The sequence below is a fragment of the Oncorhynchus gorbuscha genome, linkage group LG13 (genome assembly GCF_021184085.1).
Source record: "Oncorhynchus gorbuscha isolate QuinsamMale2020 ecotype Even-year linkage group LG13, OgorEven_v1.0, whole genome shotgun sequence".
Lineage (NCBI taxonomy): Eukaryota > Metazoa > Chordata > Actinopteri > Salmoniformes > Salmonidae > Oncorhynchus > Oncorhynchus gorbuscha.
Window position 1 is genome coordinate 68,892,050 of NC_060185.1, and position 20,369 is coordinate 68,912,418.

General features: G+C 46.6%; 1 protein-coding gene across 2 annotated transcripts in view; it reads right to left on the reverse strand.

Moving 5' to 3' along the window:
• LOC123993407 (neuronal acetylcholine receptor subunit alpha-7-like) overlaps window positions 1-20,369 on the reverse strand; it is a 75,076-nt gene that overhangs the window by 11,517 nt on the left and 43,190 nt on the right. For both annotated transcript variants that reach the window (XM_046295520.1, XM_046295519.1), the window contains 2 exons: window positions 16,985-17,094; window positions 6,602-6,849 (listed from right to left, as the gene is read on the reverse strand). In XM_046295520.1, coding sequence (XP_046151476.1) covers window positions 6,602-6,849; window positions 16,985-17,094 — 358 coding nt within the window. The remainder of the gene's footprint in view (window positions 1-6,601; window positions 6,850-16,984; window positions 17,095-20,369) is intronic.

Below are 20,369 nucleotides of genomic sequence, written 5' to 3' on the forward strand. Positions count from 1 at the left end.
AGACGGAGAGACAGAGTGGAGAAAGAGACAGAGAGACGGAGAGACAGAGTAGAGAAAGAGACAGAGAGACGGAGAGACAGAGTAGAGAAAGAGACAGAGAGATAGAGAGACAGAGTAGAGAAAGAGACAGAGAGACGGAGAGACCGAGTAGAGAAAGAGACAGAGAGACAGAGAGACAGAGTAGAGAAAGAGACAGAGAGATAGAGAGACAGAGTAGAGAAAGAGACAGAGAGACGGAGAGACAGAGTAGAGAAAGAGACAGAGAGACGGAGAGACAGAGTAGAGAAAGAGACAGAGAGACGGAGAGACAGGGTAGAGAAAGAGACAGAGAGATAGAGAGACAGAAGAGAAAGAGACAGAGAGATAGAGAGACAGAGAGAGAAAGAGACAGAGAGAGACAGAGTAGAGAAAGAGACAAAGAGAGAGAGACCGGAGAGACAGAGAGACGGAGAGACAGAGTAGAGAAAGAGACAGAGAGACGGAGAGACAGAGTAGAGAAAGAGACAGAGAGAGAGAGAGAGACAGAGAGACCGAGTAGAGAAAGAGACAGAGAGATGGAGAGACAGAGAGACAAAGAGACAGAGAGACGGAGAGACCGAGTAGAGAAAGTGACAGAGAGACGGAGAGACCGAGTAGAGAAAGAGACAGAGAGACAGAGTAGAGAAAGAGACGGAGAGACCGAGTAGAGAAAGAGACAGAGAGACCGGGTAGAGAAAGAGACAGAGAGATAGAGACCGAGTAGAGAAAGAGACAGAGAGACGGAGAGACAGAGTAGAGAAAGAGACAGAGAGACGGAGAGACAGAGTGGAGTAAGAGACAGAGAGACGGAGAGACAGAGTAGAGAAAGAGACAGAGAGACGGAGAGACCAAGTAGAGAAAGAGACAGAGAGATAGAGAGACCGAGTAGAGAAAGAGACTGAGAGATAGAGAGACAGAGAGAGAAAGAGACAGAGTAGAGAAAGAGACAGAGACAGAGAGAGTAGAGAGACAGAGAGATAGAGAGACAGAGTAGAGAAAGAGACAGAGAGACGGAGAGACAGAGTAGAGAAAGAGACAGAGAGACGGAGAGACAGAGTAGAGAAAGAGACAGAGAGATAGAGAGACAGAGTAGAGAAAGAGACAGAGAGAGACGGAGAGACAGAGTAGAGAAAGAGACAGAGAGACGGAGAGACAGAGTGGAGAAAGAGACAGAGAGACGGAGAGACAGAGTAGAGAAAGAGACAGAGAGACGGAGAGACCAAGTAGAGAAAGAGACAGAGAGATAGAGAGACCGAGTAGAGAAAGAGACAGAGAGATAGAGAGACAGAGTAGAGAAAGAGACAGAGAGACGGAGAGACCGAGTAGAGAAGAGACAGAGAGACGACAGAGAGAGAAAGAGACAGAGAGATAGAGACAGACAGAGAGACGGAGAGACAGAGTAGAGAAAGAGACAGAGAGACGGAGAGACAGAGTAGAGAAAGAGACAGAGAGACGGAGAGACAGAGTAGAGAAAGAGACAGAGAGATAGAGAGACAGAGTAGAGAAAGAGACAGAGAGATAGAGAGACAGAGTAGAGAAAGAGACAGAGAGAGACGGAGAGACAGAGTAGAGAAAGAGACAAAGAGACGGAGAGACCGAGTAGAGAAAGAGACAGAGAGACGGAGAGACAGAGTAGAGAAAGAGACAGAGAGACGGAGAGACCGAGTAGAGAAAGGGACGGAGAGACGGAGAGACCGAGTAGAGAAAGAGACAGAGAGACCGAGTAGAGAAAGAGACAGAGAGATGGAGAGACAGAGTAGAGAAAGAGACAGAGAGACGGAGAGACCGAGTAGAGAAAGTGACAGAGAGACGGAGAGACCGAGTAGAGAAAGAGACAGAGAGACAGAGTAGAGAAAGAGACGGAGAGACCGAGTAGAGAAAGAGATGGAGAGACCGAGTAGAGAAAGAGACAGAGAGACGGAGAGACCGAGTAGAGAAAGAGACAGAGAGACGGAGAGACAGAGTAGAGAAAGAGACAGAGAGACGGAGAGACCGAGTAGAGAAAGAGACAGAGAGACGGAGAGACAGAGTAGAGAAAGAGACAGAGAGACGGAGAGACCTTTATTCAAGGTTTCAAAGACCTCTCTGATGAGAGTAGGCTACCCATCCTGTTGGGGGAGGACACAGAGAGCTGTGGGTTGGCAGCACACTACTTTGCTGCCTGCCATAAGATGAGGGACAGTTTCTGACAGAACAATCAACCTGCACATGTCCTCTACTGTATGCTTTTTGTTATTTTTCAATGTATGGTTATTTTGACCCTTGGTTATTGTTGTTACTGTTGTCCTGTTGACAATTTTGAATGTTATTATTTCACATTTACATTTACATTTAAGTCATTTAGCAGATGCTCTTATCCAGAGCGACTTACAAATTGTAAGAGGTTAAGGCCGTGTCCAGAAACAACTACTAGGCTCTAGACACTTAAACCCTATCCAGAAACAACTCCTAGCCCCTAGAATCAAATCAAATCAAATGTATTTATAATGCCCTTATTACATCAGCTGATGTCACAAAGTGCTATACAGAAACGCAGCCTAAAACCCCAAACAGCAAGCAATGCAGGTGTACATTTACATTACATTTAAGTCATTTAGCAGACGCTCTTATCCAGAGCAACTTACAAATTGGTGCATTCACCTTATGACATCCAGTGGAACAACCACTTTACAATAGTGCATCTAAATATTTTAAGGGGGGGGGGGGTGAGAAGGATTACTTTATCCTATCCTAGGTATTCCTTAAAGAGGTGGGGTTTCAGGTGTCTCCGGAAGGTGGTGATTGACTCTGCTGTCCTGGCGTCGTGAGGGAGTTTGTTCCACCATTGGGGAGCCAGAGCAGCGAACAGTTTTGACTGAGCTGAGCGGGAACTGGTAGGGAGGCGAGCAGGCCAGAGGTGGATGAACGCAGTGCCCTTATTTGGGTGTAGGGCCTGATCAGAGCCTGGAGGTACTGAGGTGCCGTTCCCCTCACAGCTCCGTAGGCAAGCACCATGGTCTTGTAGCGGATGCGAGCTTCAACTGGAAGCCAGTGGAGAGAGCGGAGGAGCGGGGTGACGTGAGAGAACTTGGGAAGGTTGAACACTAGACGGGCTGCGGCGTTCTGGATGAGTTGTAGGAGTTTAATGGCACAGGCAGGGAGCCCAGCCAACAGCGAGTTGCAGTAATCCAGACGGGAGATGACAAGTGCCTGGATTAGGACCTGCGCCGCTTCCTGTGTGAGGCAGGGTCGTACTCTGCGGATGTTGTAGAACATGAACCTACAGGAACGGGCCACCGCCTTGATGTTGATTGAGAACGACAGTTTGTTGTCCAGGATCACGCCAAGGTTCTTAGCGCTCTGGGAGGAGGACACAATGGAGTTGTCAACCGTGATGGCGAGATCATGGAACGGGCAGTCCTTCCCCGGGAGGAAGAGCAGCTCCGTCTTGCCGAAGTTCAGCTTGAGGTGGTGATCCGTCATCCACACTGATATGTCTGCCAGACATGCAGAGATGCGATTCGCCACCTGGTCATCAGAAGGGGGAAAGGAGAAGATTAATTGTGTGTCGTCTGCATAGCAATGATAGGAGAGACCATGTGAGGTTATGACAGAGCCAAGTGACTTGGTGTATAGCGAGAATAGGAGAGGGCCTAGAACAGAGCCCTGGGGGACACCAGTGGTGAGAGCACGTGGTGAGGAGACAGATTCTCGCCACGCCACCTGGTAGGAGCGACCTGTCAGGTAGGACGCAATCCAAGCGTGAGCCGCGCCGGAGATGCCCAACTCGGAGAGGGTGGAGAGGAGGATCTGATGGTTCACAGTATCGAAGGCAGCCGATAGGTCTAGAAGGATGAGAGCAGAGGAGAGAGTTAGCTTTAGCGGTGCGGAGCGCCTCCGTGATACAGAGAAGAGCAGTCTCAGTTGAATGACTAGTCTTGAAACCTGACTGATTTGGATCAAGAAGGTCATTCTGAGAGAGATAGCGGGAGAGCTGACCAAGGACGGCACGTTCAAGAGTTTTGGAGAGAAAAGAAAGAAGGGATACTGGTCTGTAGTTGTTGACATCGGAGGGATCGAGTGTAGGTTTTTTCAGAAGGGGTGCAACTCTCGCTCTCTTGAAGACGGAAGGGACGTAGCCAGCGGTCAGGGATAAGTTGATGAGTGAGGTGAGGTAAGGGAGAAGGTCTCCAGAAATGGTCTGGAGAAGAGAGGAGGGGATAGGGTCGAGCGGGCAGGTTGTTGGGCGGCCGGCCGTCACAAGACGCGAGATTTCATCTGGAGAGAGAGGGGAGAAAGAGGTCGGAGCACAGGGTAGGGCAGTGTGAGCAGAACCAGCGGTGTTGTTTGACTTAGCAAACGAGGATCAGATGTCGTCGATCTTCTTTTCAAAATGGTTGACAAAGTCATCTGCAGAGATGGAGGAGGGGGGGGGGGGGAGGAGGATTCAGGAGGGAGGAGAAGGTGGCAAAGAGCTTCCTAGGGTTAGAGGCAGATGCTTGGAATTTAGAGTGGTAGAAAGTGGCTTTAGCAGCAGAGACAGAGGAGGAAAATGTAGAGAGGAGGGAGTGAAAGGATGCCAGGTCCGCAGGGAGGCGAGTTTTCCTCCATTTCCGCTCGGCCTTCCGGTGCCCTGTTCTGTGAGCTCGCAATGAGTCGTCAAGCCACGGAGCGGGAGGGGAGGACCGAGCCGGCCTGGAAGATAGGGGACATAGAGAGTCAAAGGATGCAGAAAGGGAGGAGAGGAGGGTTGAGGAGGCAGAATCAGGAGATAGGTTGGAGAAGGTTTGAGCAGAGGGAAGAGATGATAGGATGGAAGAGGAGAGAGTAGCGGGGGAGAGAGAGCGAAGGTTGGGACGGCGCGATACCATCCGAGTAGGGGCAGTGTGGGAAGTGTTGGATGAGAGCGAGAGGGAAAAGGATACAAGGTAGTGGTCAGAGACTTGGAGGGGAGTTGCAATGAGGTTAGTGGAAGAACAGCATCTAGTAAAGATGAGGTCGAGCGTATTGCCTGCCTTGTGAGTAGGGGGGGAAGGTGAGAGGATGAGGTCAAAAGAGGAGAGGAGTGGAAAGAAGGAGGCAGAGAGGAATGAGTCAAAGGTAGACGTGGGGAGGTTAAAGTCGCCCAGAACTGTGAGAGGTGAGCCGTCCTCAGGAAAGGAGCTTATCAAGGCATCAAGCTCATTGATGAACTCTCCGAGGGGACCTGGAGGGCGATAAATGATAAGGATGTTAAGCTTGAAAGGGCTGGTAACTGTGACAGCATGAAATTCAAAGGAGGCGATAGACAGATGGGTAAGGGGAGAAAGAGAGAATGACCACATGGGAGAGATAAGGATCCCTATGCCACCACCCCGCTGACCAGAAGCTCTCGGGGTGTGCGAGAACACGTGGGCGGACGAAGAGAGAGCAGTAGGAGTAGCAGTGTTATCTGTGGTGATCCATGTTTCTGTCAGTGCCAAGAAGTCGAGGGACTGGAGGGAGGCATAGGCTGAGATGAACTCTGCCTTGTTGGCTGCAGATCGGCAGTTCCAGAGGCTACCGGAGACCTGGAACTCCACGTGGGTCGTGCGCGCTGGGACCACCAGATTAGGGTGGCAGCGGCCACGCGGTGTGGAGCGTTTGTATGGTCTGTGCAGAGAGGAGAGAACAGGGATAGACAGACACATAGTTGACAGGCTACAGTGTAGAAGCATGGTGGCTAGCAAAACTCCCTAGAAAGGCCAAAACCTAGGAAGAAACCAAGAGAGGAACCAGGCTATGAGGGGTGACCAGTCCTCTTCTGGCTGTGCCGGGTGGAGATTATAACAGAACATGGCCGAGATGTTCAAATGTTCATAAATGACCAGCAGGGTCAAATAATAATAATCACAGTAGCTGTCGAGGGTGCAACAGGTCAGCACCTCAGGAGTAAATGTCAGTTGGCTTTTCATAGCCGATCATTGATAGTATCTCTACCACTCCTGCTGTCTCTAGAGAGTTGAAAACAGCAGGTCTGGGACAGGTAGCACGTCTGGTGAACAGGTCAGGGTTCCATAGCCACAGGCAGAACTCAGTATCTAGCACCTTTAGATCTACACAAGTTTCTAGGGGCTAGTAGTTGTTTCTGGACGGGGCCTAAGTGTGAGTGGTAAGATGTATGACCTTTCACCTATTTTAATATTGTAAATATCCAAAGTAAGCTTTGGCAATGTGTACTTTGTTACGTTATGCCAATAAAGCAAATTGAATTTAATTGAGACAGTTGTGATAGAGAGGGAGACAGAGAGAGAGAGAGAGACAGAGAGAGAGAGACAGAGACAGAGAGAGAGAGAGAGACAGAGAGAGAGAGAGAGAGAGAGAGAGAGAGAGAGAGAGAGAGAGAGAGAGAGAGAGAGAGAGAGAGAGAGAGAGAGAGAGAGAGAGAGAGAGAGAGAGAGAGAGAGAGAGAGAGAGAGAGAGAAAGAGAGAGAGATAGAGGGAGAGAGAGACAGAGAGAGAGAGAGAGAGAGACAAAGAGACAAAGAGAGAGAGAGAGAGAGACAAAGAGAGACAAAGAGAGACAAAGAGAGACAAAGAGAGACAAAGAGAGACAGAGAGAGGAGGGAGATTAACCAAATCATACCCACGAGGTCCCACTCCCCGTTGGGTATGTAGGTGGACGTGTCCACGTCCAGCATCTGGAGGTCCAGCAGCCAGCCGTTGTGGGTCCAAGAGCCAAACTTCAGGTCACACTTCTGGACGTCAAAGGGGAACCAGCGCACGTCAATGTAGCAGGTACTCTTCAGGATGCCCGGCGGTATGTACTGGCAGTAACCGGACGCATTCACCAGCACGTTAGTGTGGAAGGTAGCATCAAACCTTTCATCAGCACTAAAGGGAGAGGGAGGTCAATATGTAGATGGACATCTTTAACAACCTATAAGACTTCTCAATACATCCATGTCAATATGTAGATGGACATCTTTAACAACCTATAAGACTTCTCAATACACCCATGTCAATATGTAGATGGACATCTTTAACAACCTATAAGACTTCTCAATACATCCATGTCAATATGTAGATGGACATCTTTAACAACCTATAAGACTTCTCAATACACCCATGTCAATATGTAGACAGACAAATGTATTTATCTGATCCTATTTAGTTCAATGTCAATAACAGGATGGAATTTGGTTATATGTCAATCTTAGTGGACGTGTTGCTACACTTTACTGACTGTAAAGAGCCAGACAAGCGCAGATGCATTGCAGAAGTGATGCATTAATTATACACATCAGAGAATACAAGGATATATATTGGAGAAAGAAAACGCAAGAGAGAGAGTGAGAGAGAATCTGAAGTCAAATGTCTACTGTTTGCTGAAGATCTGGTGCTTCTGTCACCAACCAAGGAGGGCCTACAACAGCACCTATATCTTCTGCACCTGGGCCTGGACAGTAAATCTCAGGAAGACCACAATAATGGTGTTCCCAAACAGGTCCAGTCGCCAGGACCACAAATACAAATTCCATCTAGACACCGTTGCCCTAGAGCACACAAAAAACTATAAATAACTTGGCCTAAACATCAGCGCCACAGGTAACTTCCACAAAGCTGTGAACGATCGGAGAAACAAGGCAAGAAGGGCCTTCTATGCCATCAAAAGGAACATAAAATTTGACAGCTCAATTCGAATCTGGATAAAAATACTTTGAATCAGTTATAGAACCCATTTCCCTTTAAGGTTGGGTGAGGTCTGGGTCAGCTCACCAACAAAAATTCACAAAATGGGACAACATAAAACACCAAATAATGCATGCAGAGCAGAATTAGGCTGATACACGCTAATTATCAAAATCCAGAAAAGATACGTTCAAATCTGCAACCACCTAAAAGGAAGTGATTCCCAAACCTTCCATAACAAAGCCATCACCTACAGAGAGATCCCTATGCAAGCTGGTCCTGGAGCTCTGTTCACAGACACAAACACACCCCACAGAGCCCCAGGACAGCAACACACAACCAAATCATGAGAAAACAAAAAGATAATTACTTGACACATAGGAAAGAATTCACAAAAAAAACTGAGCAAACTAGAATGCTATTTGGCCCTAAACAGAGAGTACACAGGGGCAGAATACCTGACCACTGTGACTGACCCAAACTTAAGGAAAGCTTTGACTATGTACAGAGTCAGTGAACATAGCCTAGCGATTGAGAAAGGCCGCCATAGGCAGAACTGGCTCTCAAGAGAAGACAGGCTATGTGCCCACTGCCCACAAAATGAGTTGAAACTGAGCTGCACTTCCTAACCCCCTGCCAAATGTATGACCATATTAGAGACACATATTTCCCTCAGATTACACAGACCCACAAAGAATTTGAAAACAAACCCAATTTTGATAAACTCCCATATCTACTGGGTGAAATACCACAGTGTTCAATCACAGCAGCAAGATTGGTGACCTGTTGCCACAAGAAAAGGGAAACCAGTGAAGAACAAACCCCATCGTAAATACAACCCATATGTTTATTAATTTTCTCTTTTGTACTTGCACATCGTTACAACACTGTATATAGACATACTACTCTTTTGGAACTTCTATGAGTGAGAGAGAGAGAGAGCAAATGGGTCATTTTACCTGTTTATAGATAGCAGGATAAAAGACAAGCCGCTCTAGAGGCCGTGTTTTGCATATCAGATACTGTTTTCTACTGTGTGCGGGTGTGTGCGTGCATCTCTCTGCTGCCTCAGCTCAACCTGTCACAGTAATGTCCAGTGAAGCGCTATGCATGGCTAGCTGTGGACCGCCCAACCAGCACAGGGCCAGACAGGTGATGCCCAGGTGAGCTGATAATGTCATGAGATGTTAGACATGCAGCGACAGACAGGGAATAAACAAACCCCTGTCGTCCTTCATCTCTCAGCTGCTTGCCTGCTGTGCCTGCAAACGTCTGTTACACTGGGGTGCAAACACACATTTCTATGGATCCACAGAAACCCTCTCGGTATAATTCTCATTGGTGACGTTCCTCGCCAATGTTCGCACACACACACACACACACACACACACACACACACACACACACACACACACACACACACACACACACACACACACACACACACACACACACACACACACACACACACACACACACACACACACACACACACACCACTATCTCTGACCCCTCCTTACCTCCACTCCTCCCTCCCTCCACCCCTCCTTACCTCTACTCCTCCCTCCCTCCACCCCTCCTTACCTCTACTCCTCCCTCCCTCCACCCCTCCTTACCTTAACTCCTCCCTCCCTCCACCCCTCCTTACCTCCACCCCTCCCTACCTCCCTCCCTTTAGGACCAAGAGAACACTCTGGATGATGATAGATAAAGAGATTAAACTGGAGAGGAGAGGGATATGTTCCGGTTAGATGAGGCATTGTGACACAATGGAGCTAATAAGGACATGATATGATCTACTGGGTCTAGTGGGTCTACTTGGTCTAGTGGTTCTAGTGGGTCTACTTGGTCTAGTGGGTCTAGAGGGTCTACTGGGTCTAGTGGGTCTACTGGATCTAGTGGGTCTACTTGGTCTAGTGGGTCTACTAGGTATTGTGGGTCTAGTGGGTCTAAAGGGTCTACTGGGTCTACTGGATCTAGTGGGTTTACTTGGTCTAGTGGGTCTACTGGGTATAGAGGGTCTAGTGGATCTAGTGGGTCTACTTGGTCTAGTGGTTCTAGTGGGTCTACTTGATCTAGTGGGTCTAGAATGTCTACTTGTTCTAGTGGGTCTAGTGGGTCTAGAGGGTCTACTGGGTCTACTGGATCTAGTGGGTCTACTGGATCTAGTGGATCTACTAGGTCTAGTGGGTCTAGAATGTCTACTTGTTGTAGTGGGTTTAGAGGGTCTACTGGGTCTACTGGATCTAGTGGGTCTAGTGGATCTACTTGGTCTAGAGGGTCTACTGGGTCTAGTGGGTTTCATTGGTCTACTGGATCTAGTGGGTCTACTTGGTCTAGTGGGTCTACAGGGTCTACTGGGTCTAGTGGGTCTACTTGGTCTTGTGGGTCTACTTGTTCTAGTGGGTCTAGAGGGTCTACTGGGTCTAGTGGGTCTACTGGATCTATTGGGTCTACTTGGTCTAGTAGGTCTAGTGGGTCTACTTGGTCTAGTAGGTCTACTTGGTCTAGTGGGTCTACTGGCTTTAGAGGGTCTACTTGGTCTAGTGGGTCTACTTGGTCTACTGGGTCTAGTGGGTCTACTTGGTCTAGTGGGTCTACTGGGTCTGGAGGGTCTACTGGGTCTACTGGGTCTAGTGGGTCTACTTTGTCTAGTGGGTCTACTGGGTCTAGTGGGTCTACTTGGTCTAGTGGGTCTAGAGGGTCTACTTGGTCTAGTGGGTCTAGAGGGTCTACTGGGTCTACTTGGTCTAGTGGGTCTACTGGCTCTAGAGGGTCTACTTGGTCTAGTGGGTCTACTGGCTCTAGAGGGTCTACTTGGTCTAGTGGGTCTACTTGCTCTAGTAGGTCTAGTGGGTCTAGAGGGTCTACTTGGTCTAGTGGGTCTAGAGGGTCTACTGGGTCTACTTGGTCTAGTGGGTCTACTGGCTCTAGAGGGTCTACTTGGTCTAGTGGGTCTACTTGGTCTAGAGGGTCTACTGGGTCTAGTGGGTCTACTTGGTCTAGTGGGTCTACTGGGTCTGGAGGGTCTACTGGGTCTACTGGGTCTAGTGGGTCTACTTTGTCTAGTGGGTCTAGTGGGTCTAGAGGGTCTACTGGCTCTAGTGGGTCTGTAGGGTCTAGAGGGTCTACTGGATCTAGTGGGTCTACTGGGTCTACTTGGTCTAGTGGGTCTACTTGGTCTAGTGGGTCTAGAGGATCTGTAGGTTGCAGGCTACCTCATGACTCAACTCACATTGCATATGCTTGTACTGGAAAGGACGATGAGGCTAGTGGTGATGCGGGGAGCTAGGGCTATGGGATGGTTCTAGGGCTTAGTTCCGACTGGGACTGGGGTTGAAGATATAGTTGGAGCGATTGGGTGAAGAATCTTAACTCTGTGAATGATCCAGGATCAGATATAATATTCACGCATGCAAACACATAACCACAATGTAACTAGCACAGGTAGCACCAAGCAGCACAGTTCCAGGAACGAAACACACACACACAAACACACTGCAGGTCCTATCGGGCAGACCATGCCTTCCCCTTTTATCAGTGGTCCATCCCCAAGAGTGGAAACCCATTAAGGCACCTGACAGTTTTATTCAGTCCCCTATCAACGACCACTTATCCCCCCCGACAACCGCGAGACACCCCAAGCGAAAACGTAGCCGCGCCTGGGAACACAATCCCCCGGTTTACACACATTCAGCGGTGACAAAAGAGTGGCCCGAGCCTTAGAGAGGATTTGCTGATTTATATATTTTCTCCATCTCGTCTTCCTGTTTGACTCAGTGGATCGAATGATCTACCTTTTCAGAGTTTAGTCGTCATTTATCTCTCCTTGCTGTAGGTGTGCGATCTGTGCTGGTCGGGCAGGATGAGATGCGAGCACGCGCCTGTGTGTGTCTGTGTGTGCGTGCCTGTACGTGTGTGTGTGCAATGTGCACAGGAGAGTGCAGGGTGAGTGTATCTGTGTTGGCTGGGCAAGGGGAGATGTATGCCAGAGAGTGCATTTACACACTCACACACACACACACGTACATGCAATCTGAACACAGAGACACATGCAGAGCACACACCGAGCTCAGAACAGGGTGCATCACAAAGCAGAGGAAACGAAATACAAACGATAGAGAACACACACACAAGTCCATTTTCACTCAAACAATAAAAGCACAGATGCATGAGAGGACAGGTGATAGGTGATATCCCTGGGAGAGGGGACAGAGAGAGGGTGCAGAGTTCAAATACACGCACATGGTGGAAAGAGTAAAGTCTTAAACATGTGGGGACAGTGAAAGGGGGCAAGGCGCTCTGGCGACATACAGAAACCAGACAAACAATAGAGGTGGTGACAGGTTCCTGCACCAGGGGACGTGACACCTTACTGTCTTCTCTACTCACTCAACGCCTCCTGCTGCACCTCCACTCACGCACGCACGCATGCACACACACACGCGCACGCACACACACGCGAAAAAGAGATGAAGCAGTTCAACTGGGTACCCAAACAGGGAGTGAGAAAGAGAGATGAGAGAGAGACAAGAGAGAGAGAGAGACAAGAGGGAAATGAGAGAGAGACGAGATGAGAGCAATGAGAGAGATAGACGAGAGAGATACGATAGGAACAAGAGAGACAAGAGAGACGAGAGAGAGAAAGACGAGAGCGATGAGAGAGATAAGAGCGATGAGAGAGACGAGAGAGAGGCGATAGAGACAAGAGAGACGGGAGAGAGACGAGAGAGACAAGAGAGACGAGAGAGAGGTGATAGAGACAAGAGAGACGATAGAGACAAGAGAGACGAGAGAGAGGCGATAGAGACAAGAGAGACGAGAGAGAGACGAGAGACAGGGAGAGGCGAGAGACAGGGAGAGGCGAGAGAGAGAGAAATGAGAGAGAGAGAGACGAGAGAGATATGATAGAAACAAGAGAGATGAGAGAGAGAGACGAGAGAGAGACGAGAGAGAGAAAGATGAGAGCGATGAGAGAGACGATAGAGACGAGAGAGAGACGATAGAGACAAGAGAGAGACGAGAGAGAGACGATAGAGACAAGAGAGACGAGAGAGAGACGATAGAGACAAGAGAGACGAGAGAGAGACGATAGAGACAAGAGAGACGAGAGAGAGGCGATAGAGACAAGAGAGACGAGAGAGAGGCGATAGAGACGAGAGAGAGACGATAGAGAGACGATAGAGACAAGAGAGACGAGAGAGATGCGATAGAGACAAGAGAGACGAGAGAGAGGCGATAGAGACAAGAGAGACGAGAGAGAGAGGAGAGACAGGGAGAGGCGAGAGATAAGAGCGATGAGAGAGACGATAGAGACAAGAGAGACGAAAGAGAGACGAGAGAGAGACAAGAGATAAGAGAGAAAGATATAGGAGAGTGAGACAGAGCGATAGAACCCAATGAAAGACACAGAGAGTAAGCAAGAGAGAAGTAAAATATATAAAGGAAACATCCAACCAGGTCAGAAGAGACAGTCCGTCCAGTCTACCCTGAGAGGAAGAAAGAAGAAGAGAATGTTCCCTGTGTATCATTCCCCATGTGCCTTCACTGCCCTCAGATCACTAGGAGCCTGATGAGTGGGAGTTGGGACAGAACATATGTCCCTCTCTCTGTCTCTGCATGCCTCTCACACTGAGCATCAGTGTAATGACAACAGACAGTCTATGTGAGCCTCGTCTCAATTTGTTCCCAGTAAAAATACACATATAAACCATTTTCAGTGCAGAGAAGGAGGGAGGAAGAGAGAGAGAGAGAGAGAGAGAGAGAGAGAGAGAGAGAGAGAGAGATGATCTTACCCATTTTTTAAAACCTAACGTGTCCATTCACAATACTGTCACAGTCACACCGGTCCTAATTGAGAGTCAAGGCTAAAGAAACACACACACAGGGGCTTGTGCAGTTGATACACTCTATTGGCAGACAGACGAGAGTGAACACTTCCCGGAATGGCTGCCTGTCTGTTTAATATCATATCTGGACAGATGGGAGACGTGTACACACAACCACACCAGATTAGGATGGCAATTTGTCAACACACACCCCTGATATATGATTGTAATAGGCAGCGCTGCTCAATGTCCTGTCGTGTAACTGTGTAATAGTATGTCTGGGCTATACGTACCCTATAGTTGATTGCTAGTGTATTATTCTGATCTGTACTGTACTATCCTATGTTCTGTCACCCGGATGTCCATGGTCTGATCGGTCAGCACAACAATAAAAACATTGACTTCCTCAAACTTGACGCTAATGTACTTGTCCTTTTGCTCAGTTGTGTACTGGGGCCTCCCACTCCTCTTTCTATTCTGGTTAGAGCCAGTTTGCTCCTCTGTGAAGGGAGTAGTACACAGAGTTGTATTTCTTGGCAATTTCTTGCATGGAATAGACTTCATTTCTCAGAACAAGAGTAGACTGACGAGTTTCAGAAGAAAGTTTTTTGTTTCTGGCCATTTTGAGCCTGTAATCGAACCCACAAATGCTGATGCTCCAGATACTCAACTAGTCTAAAGATGGACAGTTTTATTGCTTCTTTAATAAAAACAACAGTTTTCAGCTTTGCTAACATAATTTCAAATGGGATTTCTAATGATCAATTAGCCTTTTAAAATAATAAACTTGGATTTGCTTACACAACATGCCATTGGAACACAGGAGTGATGGTTACTGATAATGGGCCTCTGTACGCATATGAAGATATTCCATTAAAAATCAGCCGTTTCCAGCTACAATAGTCATTTCCAACATTAACAATGTCTACACTGTATTTCTGATCAATTTGATGTTATTTTAATGGACTACAAATTTGCTTTTCATTCAAAAACAAGGCCATTTCTAAGTGACCCCAAACTTTTGAAAGGTAGGTATGTGGTAGGTAGGTATGTGTCATGTTTGAGTTGTTTTTGTATCATACAGTAATGTACAGCATTTCACACCCCCATGCTATTATATTCAGCACATATTCTTTAGGAAACACATGTTGCTATTCAGGATTCATTCACAGCTAACTCAATGCTGCCGACAGTTTACCAATGCAATCAACAATGTTTTATAGTCTAATCCTGCTATGCGATGAGTCGCAAACAAACAGAAATCAGACGTGTTCAACGTCCCTCAGCGGCTGAATACCAGGCAGTCTGAGATGTGACAGGATCTTTCAGAGGGGGAACGAATGAAATGAATGCAGAAAAACAATGCATAATCTGTCACATGTTGTTGATCCTTCTTTTGTGTGTACTTATAAAGCATTCAATAAAGAAATGGTCTTTTTAGATCAAAACACTAATGATGTATTAAACTGAGTCAATCCCCTCCCATTAAATTACAATACAATTGAATAAATGACTATTTACGTTCTCTCATCTATGAAGCATACTGATGAGCCTGGGTGCCTCAGCTATATACACTGCTGCCAGACCAGCATGTTATTGGTTGCACATTCATGACGAACGGTTTAATGGTGTGTGTGTCATTAAAGTCTGGTCGTGTGTGTGTGTGTGTGTGTGTGTGTGTGTGTGTGTGTGTGTGTGTGTGTGTGTGTGTGTGTGTGTGTGTGTGTGTGTGTGTGTGTGTGTGTGTGTGTGTGTGTGTGTGTGTGTGTGTGTGTGTGTGTGTGTGTGTGTGTGTGTGAGTGCGTGCGTGCGTGCGTGCGTGTGTGTGCATGCCATGTGAGGGTGCAGTGTGTGAGTCTCAAAGTACTGTGTTTAGCCGTGCGTGCGTGTGTGTGTGTGTCAATGGTGCATATCATTGCAGGAGACTGTAAATGTAAGGTTCCCTTTGGGGCAGCTAAATCTCAGCAGCACTGCTATAAAACTGATTATATTTTGCAGCACCATGATATTAGAAGGTCTACAAGGTTAACCCTACTCTCATGGTGAAATTCATCAACATCTGTGATGTTTACTTCAAAATGACCCAAACCAATGACCCTAACCATCATTTAACATTTATAGTGTCATAAATGTACGCACACCAAAAATACTAGAAGCATGTTCATTTTATATGAAGAATATAATATAACAGAATAGAACAGGATAGAATAGAACATAATAGAATATAACATATATAATAGAATAGAACAGGATAGAATATAACATAATAGAATAGAATATAATATAATAGAATAGAATATAATATAATAGAACAGGATATAATATAATAGAACATAATAGAATAGAACATAATAGAATAGAACAGGATAGAATAGAATAGAATAGAACAGAACAGGATATAATAGAACATAATAGAATAGAATAGAACAGTACAGAATAGAACATAATAGAATAGAATGGAATAGAACAGAAAAGGATATAATAGAACATAATAGAATATAACATAATAGAATAGAATAGAACAGGATATAATAGAATAGGCACCTTTTACATGAATGAGAAGGAAATCTCCTGCACTAGTTACCCTTTTGGACAAAGTGAGGGAGAGAGGGGAAGCAGGTTAGGGAAAGAGAGGGGTGAGAGGTTAGGAGTGGAGTAATCCCTATTCTAAATGCAGCAGGACTTTTAAAATCAGGATATAATACTTTTTGTTTTTTTCTCCTTAATCCTGTGATCCTGTGATGCTGTGATGTGTGTGTGGTGATTACATGCATGGAGATTGTAATTATGTGTCTCTACCTCACTCCGTGTATTTCTCTTTCTCACTTGTCTAACCAGTGAATTTGCTTGTGTTTTGCCCTACATAGCTAAGTGAAGAGGGGTAGATACAATCTCTGTAAATGTGCCACTAACAGGAGGAGGGGCTGATAAAGGGAGAGATGAGACAAGACGACACAAACCGCACCTGTATCCCAAACACTGTGAACGTCTAAAAACATGCTTACCCAACTGCCTGTCAATGCTAACACACACACACACACACACACACACACACACACACACACACACACACACACACACACACACACACACACACACACACACACACACACACACACACACACACACACACACACACACACACACACACACACACACACACACACACACACACAATCTGAGGGAGTTTTGCACTAAACATGTCTGTAAACATATTTCCTATTCAAACCCTGTACCTCCAGGCAGGGTGATGGCAGATCACATATGCTCCGATGCTGTTGGTTTATAGACAATGTCAGCTCGAAATTCATCCCAAGAAAGGATCAATCATAATGACTGCATCACAAAGTTGTCATATAACAGGGGATGGTTGTTCCACCTCTTGTAACGCGAGAGCTCATCTGTAGAAGGGGAGGATCATGGCAGGAGATCAGGATGATGGGAGGAGAGGGGGGTTGTGGGAGGAGAGAGGAGGATGATGGGAGCAGAGGAGGAATGTGGGAGCTCACCTGTTGTAGAGGAGGATGTCAGGGGTCCAGATCTGGCTGGAGGGGAAACGTAGGTTCTGAACCCCAGGGTATTTCTCTGGGTTCCAGCTCAGGTACACATCAGTCCAGTACTGAGGACAGAACACAGAGAGACACATATTCAGGTCCACCTGTACCTGAGACCCTGAGAATTCGTAATGATCTCACGAGTCTAGGTTGGATCTGATTTGATTGTAACCGGTCTCATTGTGTTTGTGTAATTATAACTGATTTGCCAGTAAGGGCCCATACAGACCCGATGGGCCTGCTGCAGTAGAAAGAGAGAATTATATAATTATTCTTCTGCTCAGGCTTTTCACGAGATTGGCACGTATAGCTTGTTGTTGTTGTTGTTGTCAGCCAATCACAAACCATCAAAGAGGCACTGCAGTCATCGAACCGCCGTGTGTGACAAGCATGTTAGGAGATCAATGGAAGATAGAATTAAAATGACGGAACTCAAAGTTAAAGTGAGAAGGATAGGCTACAACGACCAAGAACCAACAGGTAGGCTGCCACTGTATTATCCGAATAGAGTCGCGTCGTTGTTGGGGAAAGACAGGGAAAAGCGCAGTAGCCTATATGCCTCAATTAGCCTAGCCAGCTAGCTTAGCTAACGAGCTAGCTAGCTTAACATGCTTATTGTCTTGGTTTGATGCAGTTAAGACAGGAACTATATAAATCAGCTAGAAGTTAGTCTATCAGTGCGAGCGATTCGGCTTGGCTGGTGACATTCTCTTTCTTCCTTCCTGCTGCCTGCACCCCAGTCCACTCACACACATGGCACAGGTCCTCCCCTGCCTGCTGGTATAGCGGCTCACTGGCTCTGTTTACATGTATGTCTCCCTCCAGATAATAACATAGCAAACAAAATAGGCTTTTCTGCGGCTTCCTTCACTCGGATATGATCTGACTGGGTGTGGACCTTTCCCGGGTCTGAATGGACCGGGTCCGGTTGTCCTCAGGTCCGTTCGGAATGGGTCTCTATATTTAAAAAATGAATTTATGCATATAGAGTTCAGGTGGGAGAGCCCCGGGTCCATTTCGGAACGGGTCTAACTTGTTGGAACCGTGAAGACCTCTAGTACTGAGGGCAGGACACAGAGAAAGACATTAGAGAAAGTCACACAGATAGGCGGCACATTAAACAAATACTGAGGACAGAACCCAGAAAGATGGTCAAAAATGTCTTCCACCAAGTTTCACAGGGAGGGGGGGGCTTTTCATTGAGGGGGGGGGGCTTTTCATTGATTCTCTGATGAAAGATCCAGTTTGAGCTTGTGTCTTGGCAGTCTGTCAACTGAAGGGTTGTGGCCACACTCTGAGCCTGAGGGCATTCTCTGATGATATGAGCCAAAGCCAGTGTCGCATAATCCACACAACATTGACTAGCTGAGTGATTGGCCAGAATATTGAGGCTGGCGTCCTAATTGGACAATAGGAAAATAATGAATAATTGCAAGACTTATACAGTGGGGCAAAAAAGTTTTTAGTCAGCCACCAATTGTGCAATTGTGCAAGTTCTCCCACTTAAAAAGATGAGAGAGGCCTGTAATTTTCATCACACTTCAACTATGACAGACAAAATGAGAAAAAAAATCTAGAAAATCACATTGTAGGATTTTTTTTTTTTTTTGTGAATTTTACCCCTTTTTCTCCTCAATTTCATGGTATCCAATTGTTTAGTAGCTACTATCTTGTCTCATCGCTACAACTCCTGTGCGGGCTCGGGAGAGACAATGTTTGAAAGGCATGCGTCCGGAAGTGTACCTATGATAAATTACAGGCCTCTCTCATCTTTTTAAGTGGGATAACTTGCACAATTGGTGGCTGACTAAATACTTTTTTGCCCCACTGTATATAGGGGTAAATGAATAAATAAATAAATACAATTTTACTAAAGTAATGGGGAAATGTAAATTGGTCAGAAGTCTGTTTGTAATGATTGTGGAGAGTGGAGGCATTGCTCTTTCTTGTCACGCCCTGGCTATAGAGAGGCTTTTTTTCTCTCTTTTGGTTAGGCAAGGGTGGGCATTCTAGTTTTTGTATTTCTCTGGTTTCTATTTCTTTGTTTTTGCAGTAATAACCAACAAGTAATGTAACTAACAATTCCAAAATGACTGTCTTATACACAGTGTAAGGGGATAAAGAATATGTACATAAAGATATATGAATGAGTGATGGTACCGAGCAGCATAGGCAAGATACAGTAGATGGTATCGAATACAGTATATACATATGAGATGAGTATGTAAACAAAGTGGCATAGTTAAAGTGGCTAGTGATACATGTATTACATAAGGATGCAGTAGATGATATAGAGTACAGTATATACGTATGCATATGAGATGAATAATGTAGGATATGTAACATTATATAAGGTAGCATTGTTTAAAGTGGCTAGTGATATATTTTACATAATTTCCCATCAATTCCCATTATTAAAGTTGCTGGAGTTGAGTAGGTGTCAGTGTCAGTGTGTTGGCAGCAGCCACTCAATGTTAGTGGTGGCTGTTTAACAGTCTGATGGCCTTGAGATAGAAGCTGTTTTTCAGTCTCTCGGTCCCAGCTTTGATGCACCTTCTGGATGATAGCGGGGTGAACAGGCAGTGGCTCGGTTGGTTGTTGTCCTTGATGATCTTTATGGCCTTCCTGTAACATCGGGTGGTGTAGGTGTCCTGGAGGGCAGGTAGTTTGCCCCCGGTGATGCGTTGTGCAGACCTCACTACCCTCTGGAGAGCCTTACGGTTGTGGGCGGAGCAGTTGCCGTACCAGGCGGTGATACAGCCCGCCAGGATGCTCTCGATTGTGCATCTGTAGAAGTTTGTGAGTGCTTTTGGTGACAAGCTGAATTTCTTCAGCCTCCTGAGGTTGAAGAGGCGCTGCTGCGCCTTCTTCACGATGCTGTCTGTGTGAGTGAACCAATTCAGTTTGTCTGTGATGTGTATGCCGAGGAACTTAAAACTTGCTACCCTCTCCACTACTGTTCCATCAATGTGGATAGGGGGGTGTTCCCTCAAGTCCACAATCATCTCCTTAGTTTTGTTGACGTTGAGTGTGAGGTTATTTTCCTGACACCACACTCCGAGGGCCCTCACCTCCTCCCTGTAGGCCGTCTCGTCGTTGTTGGTAATCAAGCCTACCACTGTTGTGTCGTCCGCAAACTTGATGATTGAGTTGGGTGGGTCGTGGGTGAACAGGGAGTACAGGAGAGGGCTCAGAACGCACCCTTGTGGGGCTCCAGTGTTGAGGATCAGCGGGGTGGAGATATTGTTGCCTACCCTCACCACCTGGGGGCGGCCCGTCAGGAAGTCCAGTACCCAGTTGCCCTCTTGAAGCATGTGGGAACAGCAGACTGGTATAGGGA